Source organism: Notechis scutatus, chromosome 2, assembly GCF_049901735.1.
Source record: "Notechis scutatus isolate UNSWTSFEM ecotype Mainland chromosome 2, rNotScu1.2, whole genome shotgun sequence".
Classification (NCBI taxonomy): domain Eukaryota; kingdom Metazoa; phylum Chordata; class Lepidosauria; order Squamata; family Elapidae; genus Notechis; species Notechis scutatus.
This window is the reverse complement of record NC_142010.1, coordinates 155,670,136-155,694,653: the sequence shown is the minus strand read 5'-3', so window position 1 is coordinate 155,694,653 and position 24,518 is coordinate 155,670,136. Positions and strand designations below refer to the sequence as shown.

Below are 24,518 nucleotides of genomic sequence, written 5' to 3'. Positions count from 1 at the left end.
GCATCCCCCAACTCCTGGACAGTCTGTGGTGCAACGTGGCATTGGTGGATGGAGCGAGACATGATGTCCCAGATGTGCTCAATTGGATTCAGGTCTGGGGAACGGGTAGGCCAGTCCATAGCATCAATGCCTTCGTCTTGCAGGAACTGCTGACACTCCAGCCACATGAGGTCTAGCATTGTCTTGCATTAGGAGGAACCCAGGGCCAAACGCACCAGCATATGGTCTCAGAAGGGGTCTGAGGATCTCATCTCGGTACCTAATGGCAGTCAGGCTACCTCTGGCGAGCACATGGAGGGCTGTGCGGCCCCCTAAAGAAATGCCACCCCACACCATTACTGACTCACTGCCAAACCGGTCATGCTGGAGGATGTTGCAGGCAGCAGAACGTTCTCCACGGCGTCTCCAGACCCTGTCACAACTGTCACATGTGCTCAGTGTGAACCTGCTTTCATCTGTGAAGAGCACAGGGCACCAGTGGCAAATTTGCCAATCTTGGTGTTCTCTGGCAAATACCAAACGTCCTGCACGGTGTTGGGCTGTGAGCACAACCCCCACCTGTGGACATCGGGCCTCATACCACCCTCATGGAGTCTGTTTCTGACCGTTTGAGCAGCCACATGCACATTTGTGGCCCGCTGGAGGTCATTTTGCAGGGTTCTGGCAGTGCTCCTCCTTGCACAAAGGTGGAGGTAGCGGTCCTGATGCTGGGTTGTTGCCCTCCTATGGCCTTCTCCACATCTCCTGATGTACTGGCCTGTCTTCTGGTAGCGCCTCTATGCTCTGGACACTACGCTGACAGACACAGCACTGATGTGCCATCCTGGATGAGCTGCACTACCTGAGCCACTTGTGTGGGTTGTATACTCTCTCTCATGCTACCACTGGAGTGAAAGCACCGCCAGCATTCAAAAGTGACCAAACCATCAGCCAGAAAGCATAGGGACTGAGAAGTGGTCTGTGGTCACCACCTGCAGAACCACTCCTTTATTGGGGATGTCTTGCTAATTGCCTATGCTTTCCACCTGTTGTCTATTCCATTTGCACAACAGAATGTGAAATTGATTGTCAATCAGTGTTGCTATCTAAGTGGACAGTTTGATTTCACAGAAGTGTGATTGACTTGGAGTTACATTGTATTGTTTAAGTGTTCCCTTTATTTTTTTGAGCAGTGTAGTAGTTACGCTGCAAACACTCTGACATAAGATTTAGTAATTAAGTTTTCTTATTATACTCAAGGTAAATTATCAATGTTAAAGAACTATAGGCATTGCCATCAGTGTTTATAACAATGGAGTATAATTACATTCCTGCTTTCGAAGGGTGGACTTGCTTTAATAAAAACTGGACTACAATTTTTAAACTGCAGTGGATTAAAAAAACATTTGTGTTTATCCAACAAAAAGTTGAATCTTCATAAAACCATTACCAGAACTTTTACTCAAAATATAGGTTTATGTTACTATAAAACCAGGTGTTGATGCGATTTCTTATTTAAAATATTTATTGATATGATTTTTTTTCTTGGGGTACAGTTTATGAAACTGTGAGAGTCAAACTATTATCACTTTGAGCAATGAAAAGAAAGGTTAATGCCGATTACATTCTTTATATCTTGTTCTGAGTTACTTGTGAGCCCTAAAAAAATGTTTTCTTTTTAGCAAACTGCCTGATTGTATTTGATTGAAAATAACGTTGAATAGATACTGATACTACTATTGCATACTATTTTTTGAAAGAATGTACATGGATTATAGGTGCAGTAGGGTTGTGGCACTTCCATACACTCACCTAAAAAGGTGTTGGAAATGTACTCAGACACCTGGTTTCCAGAACGGCTCATTTCAGAGAGGTGGGATAATTCACGGTTCAGCATTCTTTTGAACTATTAGAGACAGACAAAAAGAGAATGAAATGATTAATATATATTTTCTGTCCATGCCCTGGTAAGAATGGAAGTGCATGACTGTATACGTCTTCTTGAATAAGTAATCATGTACAAGAACAATCTCACGAATGAGGATAAATTGACACTTAGCTTCAATGCACATAGGCATGGAGACAGACTTAAGGGAAGAAGAATGGCTACAAGCTGGTATTGGTGAGTCAAAGTATATTAATAAAACATACATGCTCTACTTTGAATCTGTGAGAGTTCAGTGCACGCTGGAACACTCTGTAACCTGGGAATTCTACTAACATGCAAGGGTTCCTCAACAGAACGCTACCTTAAAAAGTTTTTTTTTAATAGTATGAAGTTCTCAAATTATTTCTATTATAATTTCGGGATACAAAATTTATGCCTCCATGTCTTACACATTCAGAATCAGATTTTTCTGCATCAAGAATTGCCATGTATGCCTGCAGTTGCAAACTGCCTCAGATGTAAAATGCATTTCTCTAGGCATATAATTCTTTATTTATCCAATCATGATAATGCTCACATTTTTATGAATGTATCTATTCTGCCATATCTGTGAATATAGATATGAGCTGTCTTCTGATGATTGATGCAATTCTCAACTTATCCAAAGATGAATTTTCCCAATTTCATGCCCAACAAATAAGCATTCTACAACTCCCATTGTGACTCAAGGCAGAGAACAATAATCTCAAATGATTCAGGACAGAGTAATATCAAAACAATAATAACACCAAAAACAATAACAAAATATAATAATGTACACCCGAGGCAATGCAGTAATTGAGACAATCCATCCAGATGCCCTTCCAAAGCCTCCTAACTCAATATCTAGTGAAAAACCAGGTCTTCGAGATCTTACAAAAGATAGATATACATGGTTGGGGACATCCAAATTTTGGAGGAAATAGCACTCCATAGGGTATATGCAATGACAAAGAAGGCCCTCCTGTCAGATTTCCTTCAGATGGACAGAGATAATTGGCTATCAACAATCCCACAATATTTATTTTATTTCTATCCCACTTTTATTAGTTTTACAAATAACTCAAGGCGACAAACGCATCTAACACACTTTCCTCTTATTTTCCTCACAATAGCAACCCTGTGTGGTGAGTCGGGTTGAGAGAGAGTGATTGACCCAAGGTCACCCAGCCGGCTTTCATGCTAAAGGCAGGACCAAATAAGTAGGCCTTATGCTATTATATTATACATTGAATATTATATTATATTATACATTGAATATTATACATTGAAGTTAATAACCAGAATCTTCAATTGCACCTGGAAACTCACTAGTATAGTATAGTGTAGTATAGTACAATATATAGTATTGTGTATCATATAGTATAGTATCGCACCACACAGTTCACAGAGAAGTGCTACATGGCTGTACTGAGGTCTATACATCACTAAACTTACTGCTGCATTCCTGACCAGTTGTAGATTCCAAGTGGTTTTCACGGGGAACCCCGTGTAGAGCACTTTGTAGTCATCCAGATATGAGATAATCCAGATTTGAGTGACTGGGAGTAGGGATTCCTGACCAAGGAATGGATACAACTGCCACTCAGTAGACCACAGACCAATGGCTTCATCTGCTTTTCAAGGAGGAGTCATGAATGTAGGATGCCTGGTGTGTAGATATGACTGGTGTAATAGAACTAAAGGTGGAAAATCTCTGGTGTATTTTGAGGTCTCCTAGTAATTTATGACTTTGGTTATATCCTAATGAGGATTTTGGATATGTTGCTATACAATAGATTTTCATAACCCATCATCTTTATATACAACACATATGGCTAGACTGACTTGGTAATGCAATTGATTAATCTCAAACATTTGAAGGCAACATATCAGGAAAACTGTGCATTATTATAAACAACTAGGAAAAACATGTAATGTTCCTAAAATACAGTATTTATTTTCCAATTTGATCTTAAATACATATCCCCAAACATGTCTTTATTATTTTTTAAATCTTGAGATTTATCCAAGTGAAATGATACCATAGATACTTAAAAGAAGTTGAACATATTTATATCTCAGTGTTAAACAGGTCTCCACAAGTGTCAATTTCACTACAAACTCATTCCCATTAAAACCAATCTTATTATGAATGTAACTACATTATTTACCTATGAGCACTTCACCCCTACTATATGCAGCACATACAATCTTGAGGCTCAAACATCATCTTGGTTGCCAGGATGCAGGGGACCAATAAAAAGCAGCAATGAGAACAGAAAACACAAAATATTTCCTACCCTCTTGTGGTCCTCTTGATTTTTGCAACCTAACCCTAAATTAGACAAAAGAGGAGCTGAATTTGCAGTAGCTCTTGACAAATTAAAGGACAAAAACATTTCTGTCTATATGCAAGCACCATCAATGTCTGATCAAGAGGGTATGGTAAGAAACCAGCCAGACCAGCAGAGGTAACCTTTCACATGTATCGATCAGAATGATCCAAAAGATATTCAGCCAGGAGTAGGATTCAAATTTCTTAACAACCAGTTCTGTGGGTGTGGCCTAATTTGTGGGTGTGGCCTGATGGCCATGGGCTTGGCTTGCTGACTGGGCATGGGTTGGTGGTCACATGACTGGCTGGGTATGGCTTGTATTTAAATATTGTAAATATTTATGTAAATATTGATTTTTTTTTATAAAAAAGAGCAACTTTTATCCAAAATCAGGCAAAACAGGCAGGCAGATTGAGTTGCTCATAGAATCACAGATTCATTCACAGATCTACCTTTCTGCAATCTGCTGCCTGAGTCTGCACTGAAAAATAGAAGCTTCAGTCCTAAGGAAAATTCAACTCTGCTCTCAGGCCACTTCTCCCCACCTCATCCCCTGAATACCACCCCCGACTAGGCCTCACGGAAGCCTCCTGGGTGAAGGCAAAGCAGTACAACAGTGATTTAGATTAACTAGAAAGCAAGAAATCCAACAATTTCCTGTGTTCTAGCTAATTTAAATCCCCGCACAGCTGATAGTCAGAACAGCTGATGGTCAGGGGAAAAAGGAAAAATAGCAACTTACCAAAAATCAGGCAAAGGCACAACGCAGGCAAGTTGGATGGCATGCATGCCAGGTAAGGAATGACTGGGTGGGGAGGGGAGGGATGGGGCCAGCCAGTGGTGCAATTTGCCAGTTCTCTGAACTGCGCAGAATCATAACAACTGGTTCTAAAGAACCAGTCCATACCGGTAGAATCCCACCCCTGTATTCAGTTCCTCTTCCTAATTCCCCAATCAATGCTTTTAAGACTCAGTGATTTATAAATGCAATTATTGAATTGAGAAATAACTTTCAATGAATAAGACAGGATTTGCTTTCCTTTCTTTGCATATTATGAAGTAACTATTGTAACTGCAAGCTACCTGTTTTTCATCCTGAGTGAAATAATATCTGACTTCTTCCTACAGAGAGAGGTGAAGGCAAACAGCTCAAAAGGCTGTTTCATCCTCATTACTCCAATAACTCACTAGGACATGGCTTATTGTGAATTAATATTATTGAGATAAATATTTGATAAAAGTTAAGAGTGGGAGAAGCTAGTAGCAAAAAGTTGGATTTCTTAAAATGTCTTTTTCAACTTTTCATTAATCTTCAACATATTCTACCCATGGAATTTCTGCTCATTCGTTAATATTAAGTAATTTTTGCTCCAACCTGATCAAAAGCTGTAAGTGGCTTACAAGCTTCTGCTGCTCTCAAAATTAGCCTTTGTTCACAACTCTATTATGCATAGCTTTCAGGTAGTTCTTTCCTTCCACACTTTCTCACTGTGTCATTTCTCTGATTCTTTCACATGAAACAGAATTTAGAAAAACTTGGGCTGGATCTAGCTTAGAATAGAATAGAATAGAATAGAATAGAATAGAATAGAATAGAATAGAATAGAATAGAATAGAATAGAATAGAATTATTTATCGGCCAAGTGTGATTGGACACACAAGGAATTTGTCTTGGTGTAAATACTCTCAGTATACATAAAGAAAAGGTACATTCATTAAGAATCAAGAATCATAACGTACAACACTTAATGATTGTCATAGGGTACAATCAACAATCAAATCATACTAGGAAACAGTCAAGTGGGAGGGGATGGGTGATAAGGAGCGGTGAGAAGATGAACAGTAATAGTAGTGAACACTTTGTAAATAGCTGAACAGTACTCCTCCTCCTCTTCCTCCTCCTTATTAATACAACATTTTGCTTCTCTCTGTGGTTTTTGCAAGAAATTGCCATCATTCTCCATCTTTTGAAGGTACTTTTTGTTGACTTTCCTGTCTGAATCCTTGAGTTTGCCAAGCCCATATCCTCTCCTGTGTTTTCTCTTTTTCCTGCCAAAAGGTAGGCAAAATGAGGGCAAATACTGTTGGCTCAACTAAATTCTAACATTCTGGCAGTGTCTGGATGCAGTTCAATTAAACCATGGGTTTCTCGGCCCAATTTTCTGAGTTCACATGATATAATTACAGATTACAGATTAACAGATTTGGAAGGGACCTTGGAGGTCATTTAGTCCAGCCCCTCTCCCCAAGCAGGGGACCCTACACCGTTTCATGGCAGTCCAATCTCTTCTTGAAAGTCTCAATTGATGAAGTTCCCACAACTTCCGAGGGCAAGCTGTTCCATTGGTTGCTTGTTCTCACTGTCAGAAAATTTCTCCTTATTTCCAGATTAAATCTCTCCTTGTTCAGTTTCCATCCGTTATTCCTTGGCTGGCCTACAGGTGCTTTGGAAAGCATAATAATACAATAAGCAGACCACAAAGATGCACTATGGATACTCTGTAATGATATTTCTTATGAAGAACCATGACCCAAAAGTGCTGAATTATTCCATCTCATCCCATTCTCTCCTGGAAAAAACTGAGGTTTTTTTTTTTTAGTACTCTTCTCCACAGCTTTTCTTATAGAAATCTAGCTGCAAACTTAAAACAGAAGACCATTCCCAGGTCAGAGCTAACCTGGAGTCTAAACAGCTGAGGATTTTTGATGTGAGAACCTCCTAAAGAAGTCAGAGAAGAAGGAGGAATGTGAACTTGCTTGTTGTGGGTGGAAATAATAATAATCAACACTGAGCAGTTTTGGAGTTGAGTACAGTGACTGATCTTCACCCTCACCAATGTGAGTTCTACGTGTGGAAATATCCAAAGATTTGTGTGTATATTTGTTTTTGGGAAACAATATCTAGTAACTGTGCATCAGAACAATTTTTTACCCAATGTTATTCAGGAGTTTGGCATTATTTGGCTCTAAGCAAAACAAATTCTGCTTTCCAAAGTTGTATCAAAAGATAAAGTACATGGGATAAATGATCAAATTTGCTTTACAATTTGGTGCTTGATATTATTTTCTTTTTAAAAACCCTTTTGCCCTTGAGAAAACTTCCAGATGCTGTTCCCTGGCAGAAGAGCTGAGGTGAGTCATCAACTAGTCTTGTTAGCTGAAACATGCCTCTCTCCATCACAGCAGTCAGCCTCAGGAAGAATGAAAAGGAAAAGTTACCTTCTCTAAGACATGGGAAGGCTTTCAGTAACACTCCAATGGCCCTTGATTAAGGGCAAGATGGCTTGATGGAGAATCCTAATTCAAAATCCAGGTGCTTTTCATTCCAGGGCAACCAATTTCTTCCCCTGCCAGGACTCTCCATGGGACAATCCTGCTCAGTTTTCCAATTTAAATTTGTTCTGTCTGTTCTTAATCAGAATTTGTGAGATCAAAATGTTACCCTGAGCTTCACCAGGAAAAACATAATGGCAATCCACAAAGATGAACTGACACATGAATGACGAACACTTTTACTTATTTGTGGGATAAGAAAATATTTTTATAAAGAAACTAAACTGGCACAGAAAAAACAAAACAAAACTGCACTTGGAACAGGTCTACCAGGGTCTTAAAGAACAGACATACTGTTTGAATGAATCTGATTCTATGGGGGCGTTGAGACAGACTGGTCTTTTGAACATTATTAGTATGATGATGCAGTTTGCCTGGCTAGCTTTCTGGAGACCACAGAAGAAAGAACGAGGGAGAAAGGCCTCTGTCTTTAATGTACCATTCCCTGATCAGAATCTAGCTAGTAGCTCTCTCTGACCTTATACACTTTGGATGTGCTGGGCTACTATAAGGATCATCCTGAAACAACAAGCCCATTGTCTGGGGATGACAGGAATTGTAACAGAAACAGAGTGCCCCAGGTTGGGTAAAACAGAACTAGAATAATGAAATGTCATATATCTAGAGCAGAGGAGTCCAACCCATGGTGTGCTTAGATCTGGCCCACAGCGGTCCCCCTGGAAACACCGAAGTTCCATGGTGTCTCTCCCTGGCAGTGGGTTGAAAGAGACCATTACAGCCGAAAATGGAGCTCGAGAGCTCATTTTCGCTGGCAGAGTGCTCGGGCTACAGGTGCCTCCGACATGAGTGATGTCAAGCTGGCGACCTTCCCCCACCCCCCAAGTTCAAACACAATCCTGATGCTACCCTCAATGAAATTGAGTTTGACACCCCTGATCTAGAGTATATAGGAACGTATTTTCAGATTAAGGGAACCTGGCTAACAACAATCCATGAAACCTAGAAAAGAGTTAGAGGAAATAACTTCATAAAAATCTTGCTTTTCATCAGGCAAACAAAAGATTCATCAATGAAGAAGCCTTCACTTAGGAGACTTTTTGTAACCAATCTTTTGACTTCATGCATACATATTTAAGTCTTTCAGATAAGAGAACTTGCTACATCAACAGTTACTCCATCTGTGGTTTGCCATTTCCAATTCCTTTCTATTATTTGCTATCCATTCCTCTGAAAGCAAAGAGAAGACTTTTGTATTGCAAAGATTTTTCCTCGTCTGTGATAGGAATGTGGAGGGCTTCAAATCTAAAGCCAAAAATATGCTAGGGAGCAAGGATGAGCAGGCACACATGGGAAACATTATTTATGACATTTATCTCTTCTAATTGTTCTGCAATTTAATACAATTCCATGTTTTAGAGCAGGAAGAGAAGCTATGAGAAAGGGACTTGATCTAACCATTCAGGCAGATCAAAGGCTACATTAGGAATTGAATTATAAAACATCTGCACAGCTTTCTTACTCTTCCCATATCAAACACAGTTAATACAATTAAGCTGATTATGCTTCTTCAAGTTCTTATGGACATCCTTTTTTGTTGAAGTGTCAATGTTAAAGACAGCATTTTTTAATTGTATTAGTCTTTTTTTAATCTACTGCCAGTATGCAAAAGTATAATACCAAGGTTACATTTCAGCCTCTGCCATCTCTATGTCAAGAAGTGTTTTATGTATTGTTATTAAATCCAGGAAAAGTATAAACTGTGAATAATGGCAAACGTGTAATAATTAAAGTGAGAAAAGATTTCCAAGTGATAATCAATGCAGTTTAAAATAATTGTGTGATTCTGGCTTCTTCTTGTAACATATAATTGTTCGGTATATTGAAATTAAACTTTACATCACCATTAACTAACATTGGAAGTGGGTGTTGAATTAAGAGGCAATCCCACCTCCACCTCCTGTCCCTGTTCCCTCCCTCCACATGTTTTAACAATAACTTGATTGGGCTTTCTATTTTTACTCTATTAAAGACATTGATTTGTTTGGTTTTTAATCTTTTAATACTGGAAGCTGCCCAAAATTGTTTGCTACAAGATGGGAAGCAAATAAACTCAATAAATAAATAATATTCCAATGCTACCATACTATCTTGGAGGTGGTGGGAAATGTTCAGTTCACGGGTCAGATTTCCTCAGGAACAATATGTCGCAGTGAGCTCACCCAAAGGAGGACTGAGCCACCTAATCAACTCAGCAGGATGCCCAAGGTTCCATTCGATTCCAGGTAGCTTTTGAAATTAGACTGTCACATATTTACCACATATTGCTCTCTCGTGACTCAATTGTCATTTGATGAGGGGGCAAAGGAGAATTCAGTGCAGCAAGGACCATATCCAATCTCAGATGATTTTGATTCGCCAGTGTGAGAGCTCGATTTATGCAAAATCAGAACAAGATTGTCTAATTCTGACACAAATTGCCACTTTCTTGTGGGATATGTAGAACACCTTTCAAAACCAAGTTTCCCAGGTCGAGGTGGCGTACAATTTTATTGTTTATATTTGTTGGTTTTTGTGTGAAAATTAGCAAATAAATATGAAGTATTAAATTATACACAAAATGCAACAATTAAATTATGCAACATACAAAAGAAGCAGCATGTATATTTAAAATCAATACAAAAATGGCTTTTAAATGCCACCCCTCCCATTTGTTGTAGCATCAGAGAGTCTCCCCAAAAAGGAGAAGTGTGATAAATTTTTCCAGGCTAGGCTCCCTGTCCATTCTAGTGCCAATCTCAAAGATTTAGATGTCTGTTGGGCACTCAAGACAGACCAAGATTCTGCTAGTGTAACCATCCAGCTAAGAAGGCATCTCACGTGGGGGGTTAAGAATTCCCAGGAACAGGGTCCCAAGGAATTTCAATATTGCTGTGGGGCTACCCTATTCCATGGCAGCCATGACATGTGGCAGGTTACACCATTGATCTACATTTTTTTCTACTGGGAAGGAGAAGGATGATCTGAAGCTGAGAAGTTTTAAATGTATTCCCTTGTCATGGTCAGACCATTTCCTGTTGTGGTTTAGACTTATAACAACTATTATCCTCTGAGGAGTGTGGGAACTGTTAGCATGGTCTGCCCCCAGAATTCCAAAACATATTCCACAAGGACGCTTTCCTGATGGTGGGTGCTCTTGTTGAAGTTCAGTCACCTTGTGGAATCTGGGCAGGCGATATAATTGTTCCTAACCGAATATGACTAAAAACTATTATCAAGAAGACTTATGACTGTAAGAAGCAGCAAAGTTTCTTCTTCCTGGTTGTGGCTTTTCCCTACTGCTCAGCAAGTGGCTCAAGGCCTTCTGACATCTTGGCCTGGTGGTGGTGTGCAACCACAGAGAAGCCTCAGCCATTCACTCTGTGGGCTAGGCAGTCAGAGGATAAAATTGATAATATCTGTCGCTGATTTGTGGGCACGTACCCTGACTACCAGTCTTTGGTGATTTCAAAAAGCACTCCAAAATAAGAGTTCTGGTTTCCTGATCTTCTGAAGCAATTACCACGGATGCCTGTGTTGTACATTTATTTAAATTGCACAATTTTAAGTATTGTGTAATCCCCAAGAAAAAATAAATAAAGTAACACCTACTCAGAAAATTGCAGGAAAAGAGAAGAGTTGTAGTGGTTCTCTGTTTTTATGAAAGGGTAATGGGAGGACATTACAGGAAGCGTTTTACTGTTTTATTGAATGCATAGTTTGACTGATCGCAAAGTAAATAAATTCTAGTATTTCCTAATGCTTTCAAATATGAAACAAAGCTGTTGGAATTCTTTCCTCTAGCAAATAAACAGAATTACATGTACAAAGAAAATGTGAATGCTATCAGAATTCCTATTAAGCCTTTTCCATGATACGCTATTTTTCAATGTGTAGAAATGGTTTTGTACGGTCCATTCCATTATATATACCCCATTAAGTACCTGTAGCCTATTATCAGGTTTGTGTTCAGGAAAGAGTGACTGCAACAGATATCATGGGAATTGTGTGAGTGGATTTCCATTACAACGTATCTTTTTGTGCTCAAGTTGGAATTAACACTGGGCAATAGGAAAACTTATTCTAGGGTCACATTAAGTTCTCTTGCTCCAATTTCTATTTTCCTGGAGTCAGCACCTACTTGGTACTTGTTACTACCACCAGTGACTAGTTCATGACTTGTATCATCTCGGCTGGGGTCCAATTCCACACTGTGCCTACAAGTTCAATCTCTTTTCATCCTTGATTTTTTAAATTTCAGCTACCACCACCACCACCCCACAAGTTAGCTACCTCTTCTCCCATGTTTGCTTTCCATAGTCCACTTCCTCAAAAGATGAATGAAGTGAAACTGTAATGGGGGGAGACAGCAGCCAGGAAAGAGGGAATATAATCGAAGTGGCAACCTCATCACCTCCGGCAGCCAATCAGCTGTGCCTCATAGCTATCTCCATAGCAACAAGAATCTCCTTAGCAACTGTCTCAATCTTCAAAGCAAAGGATAGGGTCTGGGAAACCCTCCACGAGAGGACCATGTCTCTTGAATATAACACATTGCATCTAGAGACTGACAATGCCAAATGTAATCACAATCTGGACCTAAGATAAGTGTGCATGTTCTTCTTTTGCCTTCACTATAATTAACTATTTCTATTAGGCTGGATCAACTCAGGTGCTCTCCTATGTCTATCACCTGCCCCTTTCATATTTTTCAATGCAGAACATTATAAGGCAAGAAGGCTGAATGAATGACCTCACTTTTTCCTTCCTCCTCCTCATTTCTATCATTCCCCCTTTCTAAGCACAAAGCACCTTGGTACAGCTCAGTCTAAAGCAGGCAGATGGAGCTGGTATGCACGCACACACATAAACACAGACACTGTATAAGGTTTCTCTTCGGTTTCCTAAGGAAGCTAAAGATTATGGTTTAAAACTTCCCACTCAACAGAAGCAAATATTTCTAGCTAACTGACCAGATAGTTGTTCCAAGCTGTCCAGATTAGTCTCCTTTGAATATTTTGACCAAATAATTGACCAAGAATAGTACATTTCCAAGTTGCTGTCAATGGCTACCCTGGCTGGGAATTCTGAGACTTGTAGTTTCAAGATAACAGAGAAACTTCTGCTCTTGAGAATGGAGCTATCTAGGTATACATAGCAGAATATAGTGTTCTGAATGGTCCATTCATAAATAACAACTTGGCTTATGCAAACCATTTAAACTCACAGAACTATGGGGAAAAAAACCTGAAGCAACCAATGCCAACCTGGCTTCAATCTCGGCAGAAAAAGAAGGGTCTTTTCCCGTGTAAGATTAAGAGTATCTTGGTGACATTTCAGCGAGGTCCCACTTGCCATCCTCAGGCTGGTGCTTTCAGCTTTCGTGCCAGTGCAAGCAGAAAGCACCAGCCTGAGGATGAAACGTCGCCAAGATACTCTTAATCTTACACGGAAAAGACCCGAACACACCTAGACCTACATACCTGTACCTGTGAAAATCTACGAATATATATATATATATATATATATATATGTATGTATGTATGTATGTATGTATGTATGTGTATGTAGGTAGGTAGGTAGGTAGGTAGGTAGGTAGGGAGAGAGAGAGAGAGAGAGAGAGAGAGAGAGAGAGAGAGAGAGAGAGAGAGAGAGAGAGAGAGGAAAAGGTCACAAAATAACTGGGAGAGTCAACTGAAATTAGTAAAGCCATGTAGCATTTGATCCAAAGTTCTCCAGAAGTAAGTTTGTGACAGAAGGACCAAGAGACAATACATATTTTACTGCATAAATATAAATAAAATGAGTAGGAAAAACACAATAGTGTTTTTTTAAGTTTCTTTTTTTATGTCAATGAAGTTTGCAGAGATAAAACATTGTTGCAGTATTTACTCCATTAAGGACCATTACTCCATAATTGTCTGAGAAAGTAACCCTTGCACTGAGTTAGGAGTTACTACGCAAATCCTGGAATTTAATGGAGAAATCTTACAAATAATAAGCCACATATTTTAAAATCCATGGAAATCTTTGTGGGCAAATTGGGATGAAAAGCAAATGTAAAATTCAGGGTGTTTTTTTTAAAGAAAAGAGGGCAACAAATGGAATCACAGCTCTGTAAACGTCAATGCTGAATGGAAAAACAGTATGTTCAGAAACATTTAGGAAAAAAACAGTCTTAACAGTCGCTAGAATTTTTAAAGCAACAAATCCCAAATTGACCTAGTCTTTCTTCTTTGGAAAAACTGATTTTTTAAGGCAAGAAGCATAAGATTGCTGGACATATTTTTTTGAATTTGTGGATGCCATCTAATAGTCTTGGAAATAGTTTAACAACTGAACATGATCTCAGCATTCAGAAAGTTAGGCACAAAGCAGCAAAATCAGATTATTTTAGGATGATCACAGATGTTTGCATGCAGGAAAAAGGGATCTGTCTGGTTACAGGGCAATACTTCTGATAACATTTTAAGAGCAAAATAGGTAAGAAATGGAATGTGAAGTAGTGAGGGCAAAATTATTTATTAATCAGAGCAAGTGGTAAAATAGTGGATTGCTATAAGAATCATCCACCACAGGAAGAATGTTTCTTTTATTTGAGAACTAAATATTCCTGCAACTTTAGCCTGAAGTGATATAGCCTGGGATAAGTGTTATGATCTATCTCTGCTAAAAGAATGAACTGAGCCAAAAGAGAGATTGTCAACGCCATTTTAAATCCCATTAATAAAAACATTATTTTAAGGATTTGGGATGCATTAAAACTGCTATTTTCAAAATGGATAGGTTTTATCTGAAGTCCAATGTACATAGCTCAACAAACTACAGATATTAACAAGCTGGAAAGGATTCAAAGGCAAATCCTACTCTACCCCCATATCCCACTTCCCCACTATCACCACTGAAAAAAACGAAAATAAAGGGCTATAGGAACAAAGAAGCTAGAAACATTTAGGAAAGATGAAAAAGGGAATTGCAAAACTACAGGTAATTGTTTCTCAATGTCAGTAAAAAAAAAAAGCAATACTGCTTGTGAATTATGAGGCTTATAATTGGGCACAGCCAAAAATAAACTGGGAAAAGCTTTATTAGAGAAATGAATCTTCAACTGATGCATATTTTCAATTTGATGTTTTACTGCTAATATTATAAACATTTTGCTGTCTTTTTAGGGACTCCACTCACACAGGACTAGGATAAAAGAATACCTAAACAAGCAGATTTCAACAATGTGCCCCTCTGTGAGATACATGGGCAGTTAATAAGTTAATAAATCTGCAAGAAATCCCTTTTCCACTTTATGGAAGTTCCATTTAAAATGATGACTGTCTATGAAAAATAAACACTTTTAAAAATAGCTTTACTTTTTAGTAAATTCTTTTATTTATTTATTTGTTTGTTTGTTTAGATTCTTTATTGCATGTGAAGAACTGTATAAAATGCCCAGTATTTTCAATGGGGCAGTTTTCTTATTAGCAATAATGCAACAAGTGCCTCTGACCTTCATAGAGCACATATTGGACAAAATATTATGACACTAGAGAATGAATGAGAATTCATCAATACATTACTGTAATAGGAGGTATGGAAAATGAAAGAACCCTGAAACAGAAATGCTTCCTTGAAATAATATGTGATCAATAAAAATATGTATCTTTATTGCTTTATAAAGTGACTATATAGAAAGAGAACTAGTTTGTGTTGTGTTTAAGGCACTAAACTAGAAACCAGAAGACTGTGAGTTCTAGTCCAGCCTTAGACACAAGGCTAGCTGGGTGACTTTGGGTCAGTCCCTTTCTCTTCATCCCAGGAAGGAGACAATAATAAGCCCCTTCTGAAATCTTGCAAAAAAACAAAACAAAACAACAACCCGTAGGGATTACTCCTGGCAGCCATAAGAGTCAACACTGATGGATGGATGGATGGATGGATGGATGGATGGAAGGAAGGAAGGAAGGAAGGAAGGAAGGAAGGAAGGAAGGAAGGAAGGAAGGAAGGAAGGGCTGCCTTCCAGCAAGTACAGTGGATGACTGTTTATATTGTAATCTCTTTAGATAGAAATACTATTTTTTTAATGGATACATAACCATATCTTGTGACTTTTGCGGGTTCTTTGTAGTATTAACACTCTATAAGGTAAATGAAATTTGTGACTAATGATTCTACTGGGGTGAAGGCTTGAAAAGAAAGAAATATACCATTTAGTTTTAATAATCACACTTCAATGTATATCAGAGGAATTCCCACATTTTGTGGAACTGCCATTTCTACTTAGTCTACACCAACCTGCGTAAGTTTAAAAACACCCTAAGTAGCTTGTGACTCTCCAGCCTGTTCCCCAAATGCTGTTGTGTCTAGTCAGCCTCTGCAAATATGCTTCTAGTCCCAACCAGCAGGCAAGGATAACCAAAAGGGTATTGTTCTCACGGGCATTACCACATCATTGCAGAAAGCCTTCTAGAGAGAAATGCATCTGCTCTGTTAATTCAAGACCAGTCCCCAAAGAATAGAGACCAGCATGAATCAGGGCAATCTGAATATTTTCAGGAACAGAAATGCTAAAACTACATACAGGTCATCCTTGACTTACAACCACAATTGAGCCCCAAACTTATATTGCTAAGCAATATAAGTTGTTAAGTGAATTTTGCTCCATTTTATGACCTTTCTTGCCACAGTTGTTAAGTAAATCACTGCAGTTGTTAAGTTGTTAACATGGTTGTTAAGTGAATCCGGCTTCCCCACTGACTTTGCTCATCAGAAGGTCACAAAAGGGGATCACATGACCCTGGGAAACTGCAACCATCATAAATATGAGTCGGTTGACAAGCATCTGAAATTTTGATCACATGACCATGGGGATGCTGCAATGGTTGTGTGAAAAACTATCAAGTCACTTTTTCCAGGGCCGTTGTGATTTCAAACGGTAACTAAATGAATTGTTGCAAGTCGAGGACTATCTTTATATGCCCAGGTATTATTTGACACACGCCCCTAGCCAGCTATGCTAAGGATGTGATTTTCAAGTGTTATCTTTCCTCAGAGTTCAGCATCCTATTTTAGGAGACGGAAGTTCTTTTAGTTCCCACAAATGCTTAACACAGTATGTGTTGCAGAAGAGTTCTTTTTAATGAGTTACGATTCCCACAGAGGCAATGATGTGAATACAAGACAAAGACATACCAGCCTCCATGCATCTGTGAAAACCAATGCTCACACCTGCAAACCTCTATCACAGCTGTCCCCAATTTATGCCCTTTAGATGGCCTGGGCTCTAACTCCAGGCAAATGAAATATTTATGTTGTTGGGATAGTGTTAACTGCAGTCCACTAAACTAGAGGGTTGCTAGTTTGAAAAGCTGATTTATTACAACCTAAAAAAGCAAGCCAGTATCATCAGAGTCAAAAAGAGAATGGTATAAGAGACAGCCATTATGTGTATGCGGGCGCACGGAGATACATCTCCTTTACTAGAATAATTGCCAAAGTCAAGGATCTAGAATCAGGAGTAGCCTAATTATGAAGGGCCAAAATTCATCAGGGATAACTTCTGTTCAAAAATTGCCTGTTTAATTTTGGAAAAGATAATACTTTATCTCCCTCCAAAATATGAGTTCAGTAACTGAAACACACGCAGACCTCCTGACTTGTGGATCCGGACATACGGCTAAGTAGGAAAGTGGAGGACATTGCAAGCTAAGACACAAAGCTTTGCTGAATGCTACACAACCAAATTTTGCCAACATTTTCCCTGGAATACCCAATTTAGGAGAAAAGCTCATTGCACTGAGTCCACACAGGGAAAAGGGAGATTCTAAGAACTATCAACTAAATCATGACCTCGAGATATTATAGAGGAATGGGACCTGGAAAGCAGGTCTATAAAAAGGAATTTGAATACAGAAGTTATTCGTCACTGAGTATTCTCTTTGAACCCTGTGCAAAGAATTTGGAGGGTTAAAGTCAAATGGTCCCAGGAAACTATGGGCAAGCTAGATAATAAAAGCAGCTTAGTCTATATCTTTTCCCACCCCACAACCTTTGGGGACAGAAGGAGATTTGATGGATTAAGTGAATAAAGAAACTTGGTGCTCACTTTGGGGAAGGCCATCAAGGAAGGCCGTAGACAAGAAATTATACAGTCCAGAGATAAAAAGAAGCATGAAAAGGACACTTAAAAATCTGCCATGATTTTGCTTGGCATGGATGGGCCAGAGTTTCAAGATTCTGTTACTATATCTTATCGTAATAAAGTAGCATTCCTGGAATTTTTACAGCATGTTTCTTGACCTAGCCTACTTTAAAGGACTGACAATGTGTCATCAATTCAGTGTCAACTCTTAGCAGCCGCCATCTATAATTCGTATATCTAATAACTCACGGCCTTTTTTATGCCGCTGCGCAACATCTTCTTTTCCGTTGTTCCCGGTATTAGGGACCCCTGCTTAAAGGACTGACAATGTGCGCCAGTGTCACCTTAGCGCATACTATAATATCTAATAACCTGCTGGACTCTTCTTTTCCCTTATTCCCTTTATTATGGCTAAGTGTGATCGGACACACAAGGAATTTGTCTCTGGTGCATAAGCTATATCCGGCATATACTATATCCTAAATGTGATAATTTGAACCAAGTCCTCAAGGGAGAATGGATTGATTGATTGTTCTATAATCCAATTTTTAATTTCTTGGCTATCTGTAGTATCCTCAGAAAGCACCAATACTCACTTTATCCTGCTTTTTCAAAGTCCAACTTTAACTTCCATGGAGTGTAATAGGAAAAACTACTTCCTGCCTGCATGGTTTTGGCTTTCATAGGTATGAACATCTCATGGCATCTGAATATATTTTTCCAAATGTTCATCCACCATATGGCTAGACAAAAGGAAGTGAGAAACTTTTACTGTAAATAATAGCATGGGATAGTGTGCTAGCCTCTTCCTTCAGAGAAGTCACTCAAATGGTATCAATTGTTGTCAAGGGATTTCATTTCATTACCAAAAAATAAGAAAACAAAGAAAAAGAAAAGATTTAGTAGATAAGAAAGAACTGGATTACAAGAAACAAAATATGAGTTTCAAATTACTGTTGAGCCTGAATTATTATTTAACTGTATGGATTGTTGAAGCTCTTATTACTGAGATGTTGTATTTTAGCTGAGAAGGAATAGGTTGAATCCCTGAACGGTCTTGAAATACACAGAGTGAATTAGAATCAATTTCTCCCATTCTAAACAGCCGGTTACCGTACTAACCTTCCTAATTTTAGGAAGGTAACTGTTGTGCATGTTGTCTTGAGCCACTTGAAAAAACTATATAAATATGATACTGAAAAAGAAACCTAACAATATCGCCTATCATATTTTATACAGTGAGATGTTTATATAGTGGCAAAAAATATTCCACTGGCTAAATTCTCCATTATGTCACAACTCTCAATTCAAAAATTGAAGACTGGCTAAGGGAGAACATGCTGAAATTCAGTCAAGGTGCAGTTAGTGAACTAAAAACTAACCTTGGGGACTAAGCTTGAATTTTCTCTAAAACAGTAGATCCTCATTTCTCATTGGATTCATAGGAAGTGGTAGTGATAGAGGCCCTCTGAATTTAAGTCTAGTCCAATTAGCAATACGTATTTGCACCTCAGTCACAACCTCAACTCTTGACTAATATAATGTCCAGAAACTGAAGCTAGTACAAACTATGGCAATTAAACTATCCATTGGAATAGAGGACAGGGATCGTATGCTGATAGATCTACACTGTTGTCAATTGCTTACTGGATGCAATTTAAGATGTTGAAATTGATCTTTAAAGTACAAACATCACCTTCTCATTATAATCCACAAATTCTTAATATCTGCAGGAGAGTCTTTTGAAGGTATGCCTGTTGCCAAAGGTGTACCATCTCTCTCTGATACACAAGGGAGGGCTTTCTCCTGTACGGTTCCCAGGTTCTTCAACACATTCTCTCAGAAGTTGCATTTGGCCCTGCTCTCTCAGTTGTTAGAAAATTTATAAAGATATATCTTTTAAACTCTAAATTTAAAACAACTTGAGTAGCAATTTTAATTTAGCTGAACACAGCAACTACAACCCTTCCGTAGGGCAAGAAAGAGATTTGTTTCAGGTGTTTGGACTTCACAATTTGTAACTAGTAGGAGGTGTCACAAATGGGCTTGCAGGCAAGAATCCAAGGGAAGATTTTTCTGTCAAGTCCTGTTGAAAATTATCTGCAGCTTGAACGCAAGAATGCTAGACTGGCAAAAAATAAAATATAGGAACTTCCCAGTGATCTGTAATGATCAATATCTTGATAGCTATTCAGAGGAATAATGCCCTGCAAAGATTAATAATTTTAATAATAATTGCTGGCTGACAATTATGTATGTTGCAATTCCAGCACATGTGAAGGACCTCAGAAGGCAAAAGCCGACTGTAAGTTCAACAGCATAGGGACAAAGCCTTGCAGAGATACTGAGTGATGCTGGGTAAAGAGGAAGGAAATGGGCTAATGACTAAAGTGTATGTTGCTATCACAGGCTGCACCTACCCATGAGTCACTGAATGCACAAATCCTGCTCTGAATCATGCATGTGTCTTTTTCATTAATGTTTTGCAGTTAAAAGGAAAGCCCTTTTGAAACCTTTTATCTCTGCACTGGAATTTGAATGGGGAAAGCAGAAATACCAGAACACCAGAAAACTTCTAAGATTTTGAGCTCTACTACAGCTGCTACCACCTACAAAACGGGTCTGCTTGAAAATACCACCGTAGTGACATTTGTTCAAGGTCTACTCTATAATATGTGGTACTTTAAAATATTTTTTAAACCCTAAGAAATTAAGGGAAAATGAAGTCCTTCAGTCAGGGTACAAGTCACAGAATGAAAAGACAATATATTTATTCACAGTATTTTGATATCTGACCTGGCACTCAATCTGAGAAAATTAGGGTTATTATGGGATGTTTTGGGGGCAAAGGGAGGCCTTGAATCCCTAGGGACTGGAACCGTGGGAGAGGCAGTTATTGACAAGGTGCCTAAGGAATAAAATTTTTGATGCCCAGTTGCTCAGCACTGGTAACATGAGCAACACTTTCACCAAAGCTTTCCTATGCTGTGTCTTCTTCAACTTCTTCCATGTTGAGACAGGGTGACAGAATAGAGGAAAATAGGAAAAATAGGAAACAGGAATATATAAGGCCAGCTCAAAGCCTAGAGTAAAGGACGGCCTTTAAAACCCAGCTTATCTAATTCTATGGACTAGACAAACCTCAACTTCCGGTCACCCAATGGTAAGTTTAGGGATTTATTTAAAGAGTATTTTTCTGCTATTAACATAGAAAAACAATGCCCTACCTACCCAAAGTATAAAGAAATGGAGCTCAATAAATATTTCCACCCCACCACGCCCAATATTACACACCCACAAATTTCTGGCATACTGCCTTCTCCTGCAGACACACTGTTCTAGCTGAGCTCTTTACACAGACAACATAGAACATGAATATATACAATTCCACAGATAACCCTTGACATCACACAGCCCTGCTGAAGCACACACACGTGTGGGCACTGGCAGCCATGCACCCATCATCCTAGACAAAAATACCACACCGAGACTGACCTCTACAAGATCACAGTACCGTTTCATTCCTAAAGCTCTCTAGCTTATTCAGGTAAGCATACGGTCCCCAAACCAATAGAAACTGTAGCATCCATTCTAAAGTATCAGATCCCATTCTCTTTTTTAAATGCATACATGGAGCAAATTAATCAAGCCCAGGAAATAGAGGGCAAACTCCTACATTCTTGCTGACCTTTGCAATCCCATCTGACAGTCAACCACGAAAATCTTCACTATTTCAGGCTAGGTGAAGTCTGCATCAATCACAATAAGTAAAACTATCACCAAAGTCATTGATAGGCAGCCTCAAGCCAAGTACATCCACAAAGACAACAACAGATTGCAAAGGTGTACTATTTGGCTGATCCCACAAGCTCAGGGAAAACAGCACTACAACCCATGTTTCAGAGCTAAACTATGCTAGCCCAAGCAGCACTCAAATCGTATTTGACACTCTCTATGAGGGTCCATCTCTATTGCTTGCAGATCAGGGAGTACTGGAGACAGGGGGCTGCCTGTCTGTTTAACCACAGGACAGGGCACACGGCAGCAATTCCAGTGTGACATTGTAGGCTGCCAGGAAGGGCATAGGTCTCCTCTCGTCTCCCTGACCGACACAGCACTTCACACACTGTTGCAAGCAGGACCCTGAGCTGATTGTGCCCATGTCTGATCTTGTTAGCATGCATGCTTAGAGAGAGAGAGAGATGCTTGCAGCACATGCCCCGTGTCCTCTCAGTAACATTAACTATGCAGTTGATGTAAGGCTGCCTCTTGGTTCCCCTTAATCTATCTCCCCGGAGCCAGTGAAGTCAGATCAGATGCTGGCTATCCAAAAGCTCATGCACACTCCCCTTCCCAACTCTATCTATCCACAGCAACCAAGCAGACAAAACCCAGATATATCCAGATTACCTGGTCCCACCAGCCGACCAGCCATGGTTTTGCACAGGTCTCACAGAAAAAATCCACTAAGGGCATCTTCTGTTCTTGGCCAGTGAGCAGCAAGAGCTTTCTGGGTTGCCCACCAAGGTGGTGTTCCTCTTCTTTAGACGAGTGGCTGATTAGTGGTGTCCCCTTTCCTTGGGGTTGGCAAGGAAGGCAGGGGTTATTTCTTCAAATCTGTTCTTTCCACATACAGGTTTGGGCCTTGCATGGCTCTTGCCGGCCAACCTGCCTTGCATGGGAACTCTCACATCTCTGTTGCGCCTCCTCTGGTCCTCCCCACCAGGGGGCCGTGGCTGAAGAAGATATGCCAGATAGGCCCACACCTGAAAGCCTCACGTCTCTGGCTAGGTTGCTGATAAGGAGGCAAATATCCACAGTCCAAAGCTGCGCTGGCTATCAGCAAGCACAATCCTCCTCAACTGTCTGGACAATGTGCCTCCCTCTCCTTCTCCTCTGGTTACATCTTCAGAAGAAACAATCCAGCAGCGGTTCAGAAAGACGGAAGGAAGAAGCAAAGACGGCAGCAGGCAGTCACCGCATGGAAGAACACTTTCACCCAGGTGGAGCAGGAGGGAGATTCCCAGCCATTTCTGGGTACCACATGGCATGCATCCAGCTAGCAAGGCAGACGCTGCATTGCTAAAAGGCACGTCCCCATCATCTCTTTGGTGTGCGTTTGAGGGCAGCGGTCACCACGGAGACAGTAACTCCTAGTATGGCCTCAGCCGCAGCTTTGTTCCCCGGCTTGGCATGCATGTGTGTATGTATGTGTGCTTCTCTCCCTCTGTCTCTCTGCCTCTCTCTCTCCTCCCCTCTCTCCCCTCTCTCTCTCTCTCTCTCTGTGTGTGTGTGTGTGTGTGTGAATGCACGCTTTTCTCACTGCAGCAATGGGTGGATGGGATATGATGTCAGGTGGCGATGAGGGAGAGAGGGAGAGAGAGAGAAGAAAGGGAGTGGAAATGAGGGAGGGAAGAGGAGGGGCAGGAGAGAGGAGGTGGTTAGAGGCACACAGAAGCAAGAGCTGGCCAAGGAGGAGGAGGCAAACAAATGAAAGGCATAGCAGGGGGAAGCAAGAAGAGGCAGAGGGAGGGTCACTCTGCAAGGATCTAAATTAGATGGATTTTAAAACTCAGGACCTCCAGAGGTCAGAACTGTTGTGGACTCTAGCCTCCTCCCTACAACAGCCCACAGACAGTGTCCAAGGTCCCATATTTCCTTTCCTAAGGAGGAAATGGATGGACACAAGACATACAGGGACAGATTTAATGTTCTGGGTAGCTGCCTCTCAGCCAGGCATTCCTTATTGCCAGGACTGGGAATGGAAGCAAGGTGAACAGACCGGAAGACAAGAGTCCATGTCTCTCCTTCCCCAATTCTACAACCAAAGTGGGGATGGCATGGGTCTGAGCGAAAGGCAAGGGTTTATCGCCAGGCATAGATGCCTCTGCTTACCGATTTTGACCAAGAACCACCAGACAAACCATTAGCGGTATTATTTCCAAGTCTGACATGGTAAAACATGGCTCTAATGATCTCAATGTCTTGGTGCGATGAAGACAAGATCATAGGAAGGAGCTAAGAGTATCTGTCCAAACTAAAAATAGGAAATCACAGAAGTGAGAGTTGTAACCTAATAAATACACTCATATTACATTTACCTAAGCACTGTGCTGTCAGCATTTAGCTATATTCTTCCTATATATCTATGCCGTAAATACCAGCTGATCTGACCATTTGGAATTTGTTTCTCAGAAGTATCCAATGCTAACTTTTTTTTAATCAAGAAGAAACTGACGTAGCATGCAAAGAGTATTCTACACTGCCCTTTCTTTGAAAACAACTGGTGTCACTCAATAATAGAAAGGGTCTAAAGAATTTTGCACCCAATGAGGCAAATGACTGATCTAGATGGTTACATCTGGGGTGGAGTAGATGCATTCCAATATTCTACATATAAATACTCACTGGCCTATTCACACATGTACCACAATGACCCCTGTAGTCCATCCACATGGCAATGCTAGCAGGAAGTAACCTTTATGTTTAAAAAATGCTGACAGCAAAGGAAGCACCTGCTATCAACTGCCTTATTGCACCCTGACATCAGTTCAATGATTGCAACATGGCAACCTGAACATCAGAGGCCATGAAAGTAGGACATGATACCCTTCAAGAGGACATGCTGATCTCTCATTCTGCAGAATCAGATTGCGGAGCACCTCCTTCTGTCTTCCCAATGCCTATCTTATTTGGAGTTTGCACAACAAATCTGTGACTTGATCGTGTGCTCCCATTGAGCAAAAGTGGGCAAAGGGCATTCCTTATACCAGGAACATCACAAGAGAACAAAATCCAGATACCCTGCCTTACATTTTTATTCAGATTCTTC

General features: G+C 40.0%; 1 protein-coding gene across 4 annotated transcripts in view; it reads right to left on the bottom strand.

Annotated features, from left to right (window-relative positions):
• Positions 1–24,518, bottom strand: part of PDE4A (phosphodiesterase 4A) — a 498,332-nt gene that overhangs the window by 24,017 nt on the left and 449,797 nt on the right. For all 4 annotated transcript variants that reach the window (XM_087956926.1, XM_026681997.2, XM_026681998.2 and 1 more), the window contains one exon: positions 1,792–1,885. In XM_087956926.1, coding sequence (XP_087813052.1) covers positions 1,792–1,885 — 94 coding nt within the window. The remainder of the gene's footprint in view (positions 1–1,791; positions 1,886–24,518) is intronic.